At 32.5% G+C, this 5,996-nt stretch overlaps 1 protein-coding gene across 1 annotated transcript; it reads left to right on the plus strand.

The window, feature by feature from the left end:
* Nucleotides 1–210: 210 nt before the first annotated feature.
* On the plus strand, nucleotides 211–4,281 carry LOC145033769 (uncharacterized). Its single transcript, XM_078982315.1, has 3 exons — nucleotides 211–1,206; nucleotides 2,176–2,362; nucleotides 3,749–4,281. Exons 1-3 carry the CDS (start codon nucleotides 409–411, stop codon nucleotides 4,237–4,239), a joined length of 1,476 nt encoding a protein of 491 aa, XP_078838441.1. The 5' UTR covers nucleotides 211–408; the 3' UTR covers nucleotides 4,240–4,281.
* Nucleotides 4,282–5,996: the final 1,715 nt, after the last annotated feature.

Below are 5,996 nucleotides of genomic sequence, written 5' to 3' on the forward strand. Positions count from 1 at the left end.
TTAACATAAAAAAACACAGTATCAAAATCGAATTTCTGTATAAAAAAATATTTTTTTATATCATTCACCTATAATAACACAATACGTTTTATCAATTTAATCACCTTTCATTTTTTTTTTCTTTTCAATTATATTATATTTAAATGCAATAAAATTATTTTTATACAAATTAATAAAAGCATTGGTCGAATCTTTTCACCCACCTCTTCGCGGCGGGGATGTCGTAATTACTCTTCCCATATTTAAAAGTAGAAACCTCCTCATTACTTCCTCTCTGTGTTTTGTACTTTACATTTCACAATTTCCGATCACCCATCAACAAACTCAAAATCTCCATCAATATCCAATCTTTTTTTGTCTGGTGTTCATCTTTCCCAATCATAATCGTCGTCAAAAGTTTCTGTAATCATGGGTCGTAAGCATTTACACGAGTTACTCGAACAAGATCAAGAACCATTTCAGCTCAAAAGCTTCATCGCCGACCGCCGTTCTCAGCTCAAATCAACCACCACCGACGCCGCAAAAACAGCACTTCGCATCAGACAACGAAACCCAATTGTCGAATCCACGTCGTCTTCCACCACTGCAAAAAATTTCTGCATCAACCATGTCTGTCTTGTCTCGTTTCAGGACTCGCCGGACTTTAGGAAATCACCATTTCTTGATTTTACGTCGAAGGAGATGAAGAGCCCGTGTAATAATGCCGCTGTCTTCCTCCATATCCCGGCCAGGACCGCCGCCATGCTACTTGATGCCGCCACGAGGGTCCAGAAACCTAAACCCGGTTCGAAACACATCAGGTTCGGTTTACTCGGGTCTTTTCTCCGGCGTTTGAAGGACCGGAGCACTCGAACAAAAAGCCGCGAAATTGGACCGGTTAACGCAACACCATCTTCACCACCAACAAGAAGAAGCCGGAAAAAGATTGTTAATGGAGGCGTGGAGGTTGACGGCGGTGGTGATGAGAAACGGTTATCTAACTCGTGTAATAACAGCAGGCTTAGCAGCTGGACATCGTCGGAAAAGACGTCGGAGTTGGAGACTTCATGTAGTTCAAGATCAATTCACAACTCAGAAGAAATCGAATGTTTGTGCTCTAATCCTTCTAGCCCATTTCGTTTTTCACTTCAAAGAACTCCGTCCCCAACTCGCCGGAAACCGGATTCCTCATCACCGGTGGCATCTCCGAGCCGCCACTTCCAACAGGTTTTGTCTTTATTCTCTATTATTATTATTATTATCATCATAATTTCTTTATAATTATTCACCATACAAATTAGTTTATGCAAATCCGATTTAAGGTCAAAATATGCGGTGGTTGTACTGAGTTAACTCGTAACTCAGTTGAGGATTATGGTCTATATTGGGTGAATTCTGACTCTAATGGCCGAATTGCATTTAAAATCTTAAATGACTAAAACATCCTTTGTGTGACATTAAGACAAAGAATTTAGTGTGGCTGTTTTATCATTTATATCCTTTACAAAATGTTTTTGCAGCCTTATTATTATTTAAAACTTTGATAGTATATTGAAGTGGAAAGAACCTTACAAATGATAATAATGATACATTGTTTGTTTATTTTTATAGCAAATATATAATAATTAAATTCGAAAAAAAAGACAAAATACAAATTTGTCTTTTTGTTTGTATTAAATTCGGTACCAAACAATCCTATAGCCACACATGTACAATACAAGTATGGGTGGGTGGGTATCCATAGAACAAGCTAGAACAAAAGTCAAACGTCAATTTTTCAAGACCCACGATTGTAAAATTCCCAAATCATGATAAAAGAATTTATAACTTTAAAGAAGAGTTCAATGTAAAACGTCAAAGATAAATCAATGAACTTTACAGAAGTTTGCATTAAAGATAATATAGATAAAGTTGTTGCAAATCATTAAGAAAGGTTTCATTTAAGATAATATCGACAAGTAATCGACAAATGTTTGAAATCATCAAGAAAGTGTATGAAATATACAAAAGGTTTCATTTAAGATAATATAGACAAAATGTATTAAAGAATGACAACTAGATGCCTAGAAACTTTATATCTAGAATTTGTGCATGTAAATAATGTTATAATTTATAAGGGAGTGGAAGTAAAGATACATATAGATGAATGAATTTGATCAAATTATATTCCATTATTAACATTTGGTGATTATATAGGACAATAAAAGCTATGAAGTCGAGCACCCACAAGAAATTCATGGGGAAACGGAAGACAATGAGAAAGAACAGTGTAGCCCGGTTTCTGTACTTGACACTTTATTCGATGATGATGAAGAAGAACATGATGGTGGTGTAACAGAAGAGGATTGTTACGATATTGAATGTAGCTATGCCAATGTACAAAGTAAGTTCTATAGAACTCTATTATCTAAGTTTATTTGAAAAAAGTTTATGACAATAAACTTCTCTATAATTTGTAAAGGGTTTTTTAAGTTAACTAATTTATCATCGTTTATTTAAAAACAATATAGAGCTTCCTCTTCTATATGCCATTTTTAAAATCGTCGTCATTTATTTATAAAGGAATGTCAAGTGAAAAAAGATTTAATAAAATTAATATATTATGATAAAAATAAGGAAAATTAAGAAACCTAATCACTTTTTAATGTGTATTTGAAGATAATAATCAATTTTTTAAAATAAAAATCATCATTTTGTCCGGAATGTTCATTTCAAACCAAGAAAAAACACTTGACCGATTCTAAAATGGCATTCCGGATTCCTGACCAACATTCAGGATTCATGACTAAAATTTCGGATTTCGAAAAAAAAAAAAAATAGGAAAACTCCGGAATTCTAAAAATTCTAAAAACAAGTTTGAAATCTAAAGAACAGTTATGAAATTTCAAGAAAAAAAAATATTTTTTTGATTAATTTAACAAAAATAGTTATATGAACTATATACATATTAGTGTATAAAATTTGACATTTTATTGAAAAACTGTTGGATGATGTAGCATTAGAATTCCAAAAAAAAAAAAAAAAAAAAAAAAAAAAAAAAAATCTTTGAAAATTATAAAAAAGAAAAAAAAAAAAAAAACTTCAGAATATGAATAGTATTTAAGAATAAGGACATTATGGAGAAAGTGATTAATTTTGAAAAACTATTTTTTTTTTAAACATTTTTTTATAATGGTTACATTACTCAATTTCCCTAAAAGTTAAATATGATAAAATTTAAGTATATAATTATAGAATTAATAAATAATAAATATTACAAAATTAATACTTAATATTAAAGATTAAAGTAAAAATATTTACAAATTCCGTTGTTTGCATCTTTTTAAATATTCTAATTGGTTTTAATGTCGATTTTAACTCTAAAAATAAGTGCATCAGTAGATCGTTCGTCGACTTGGTGTGAAAATAGTGGCTTTCACATTGTGTATTAAAATTTGTACTAGAAAAATAATAGAGTACATCTATCAAAGTTAATTGACGTTTTTAACCTCTTATGGTTGATGGATTTGTGTCGGTCAGTGTGTTTATGTAGAAGAAAATAAAATAATTAAAATCGTAATCAAGTCCAATTAATTGTTTGTACTTAGGGAAAATGCAAATTTTTTGTGGGACCCACGAAATTTATATCAAGCAGTGGGTACCGATGGGGTGTATTTAAAAAAAATAAAAAGGAATATTTTATGTACTTTGTCATTTATCAAGCAGCTTTTCTTAAAACGTTGCTTTCTTTGTAGTTTTACTAAAACTTTTTATTGTGTTAAATTTATAGGAGCAAAACAACAACTCTTACAAAAGCTTCAACGATTCGAGAGACTTGCAGGGTTGGATCCAATTGAACTTGAAAAACACATGTTAGAACAACATTATGAAGATGAAGATGATGATGATGGTGGTGAAAATTATATATATGATCAAGAAATAACTCATGAAGAGTTTGTTAAGGAGATATCTAATCATTTAGGGGTTGGGAAAATCCCATGGTATATGAAAAAGCTCGTATTTGACCTAATTTCAGAAGAGAACAAAAACGAAGAACATGAAGTAGTCATAGAAAGAGTATGCAAGAGGTTGCATTCATGGAAGGTGGTCGAATTAAACACAATAGATATGATGGTTGAGACAGACTTTGGAAGTGAAGGGTGGAAGAGATACAATGAAGATAAGTCTAGAGATATAGGGATGGATATAGAGCAGGCCATTTTCGGGTTCTTAGTTGAGGAATTGGCTCAAGAGCTTGTAGAATCTATTGTACAATGTTGACATTCGTAAAATAATTAGAGTCAATTATGTTTTCTTGTTCAACTCATATAATTTAGTTATAGGTTGGGAATAATTCTAATGAGATATTCTATAACCTATAAATGAAATGTATGTCGCAAATGGAACAATAGAAATTAATGATTATTGATATTTTTGTTCATGCATGTAGGCCTTTTACATGGTAGGAAATGGGCAATGCGTGGTTACTTCATTGAAAAAGTATGATATGCATCTTCAACATTGTTATTGGCATGTACCAAGACAATATGTATCATGTTTATGGGATGCAAGCAAATGTATTCTTCTGCATTTGGTAACAACCTATTAAGGTTAAGGATTATACAAATGGTTGATCGTAGAGATATGTGTGATTCCAACATATATACATATATCGAAGCGGACTAGACTCTGGTTAGTTGATGCTTGACTATACACAACCCATAAGCAGTCTCAGTGAAATAGTAACATGTGTCGAACCCTCACTCTAATAACCTTAAGATAAAGAGATAAGAAATTAAGAAAATACAAGTATTCTAATTATAATCCTACAAATATTAAAATAACTACAAAGCATGTTGCAAGAGATCACCACGCAAGAACTTCTAGTGATTGCATAAACGGTAATGAATTTTTGTATTTTCTTAGCTAGTGTGAAACCATGCATGCTCGCGCGTGCGCGCGCGCACGCACGCACGCACACACACACACACACACACACATATATATATATATATATATATATATATATATATATATATATATATATATATATATATATATATATATATATATATATATATGTTATACTATGAGAATGCAAAACTAATAGCATAATTATGTTGATTTGTTATCATACTCTCTTTTTTCTTCGGGTTAATATAAACAAGTCAATTTAATTATAGTAATTTTATATAAATTCAAAATATATTTTAATGTTCTAATAGGATTTTTCTTTTCAAAATATTATGTTATGTTAAGAAAAAATTTGAAACTACTGCATTTAAAAAAAATGAAATTTAGTTATATACTAAACAAATAAGATAAATTATTTGCAATTTTTTATATTTAGATTTTAGGGTATGTTGGGCAACACGTTTTTAAGTTTTTTTAATTAGAGTTTTTGTAACATCCCCCTGACATGTATCCCCATACTGTCCGCTTTAAGCTCCCGGCACGAAAACTTTCCAGGGGGTCACCCATCCCTGGATTGTTCTCGCCCAAGCACGCTTAACTGCAGAGTTATTATGAGATATGTTGCCCTCACGGCTTTAAAACGCATTGTGTCAAAGAAGGTATACACACCCCTTATAAGGAATGCTTAGTTCTCATTCCCAGCCGATATAGGATCATGTGCAACCCACCTTCACCCCCATTGTAGGGTTCGATGTCCCCGTCGAACACATCGACTCATGCCCTAGCTCTGATACCATTTGTAATACCCCCCCTCTGGCACGTATCGCGATATTATCCATTTGGGCTCTCAGTGCGAAAACTTCCCAGAGGGTTACCTATCCATGAATTGTTCTCGTCTGAGCACGCTTAACTGCAGAGTTCTTATGGGATCTACTGCCCTCACGACTTTAAAACGCGTTGTGACAGGAAAGATATCAACACGCCTTATAAGGAATCATGGTAAGTTGCACCCGATCCTACATCAGCTGGAAAGGAGAACTAAGGATTCCTTATAAGGGGTGTGGATACCGTCCTTGTCACAACGCGTTTTAAAACCATGAGGGCAGCATATCCAATAAGAACTC

The sequence above is a fragment of the Lactuca saligna genome, chromosome 1, assembly GCF_052625555.1.
Source record: "Lactuca saligna cultivar CGN05327 chromosome 1, ASM5262555v1, whole genome shotgun sequence".
In the NCBI taxonomy this organism is placed as follows: Eukaryota; Viridiplantae; Streptophyta; class Magnoliopsida; order Asterales; family Asteraceae; genus Lactuca; species Lactuca saligna.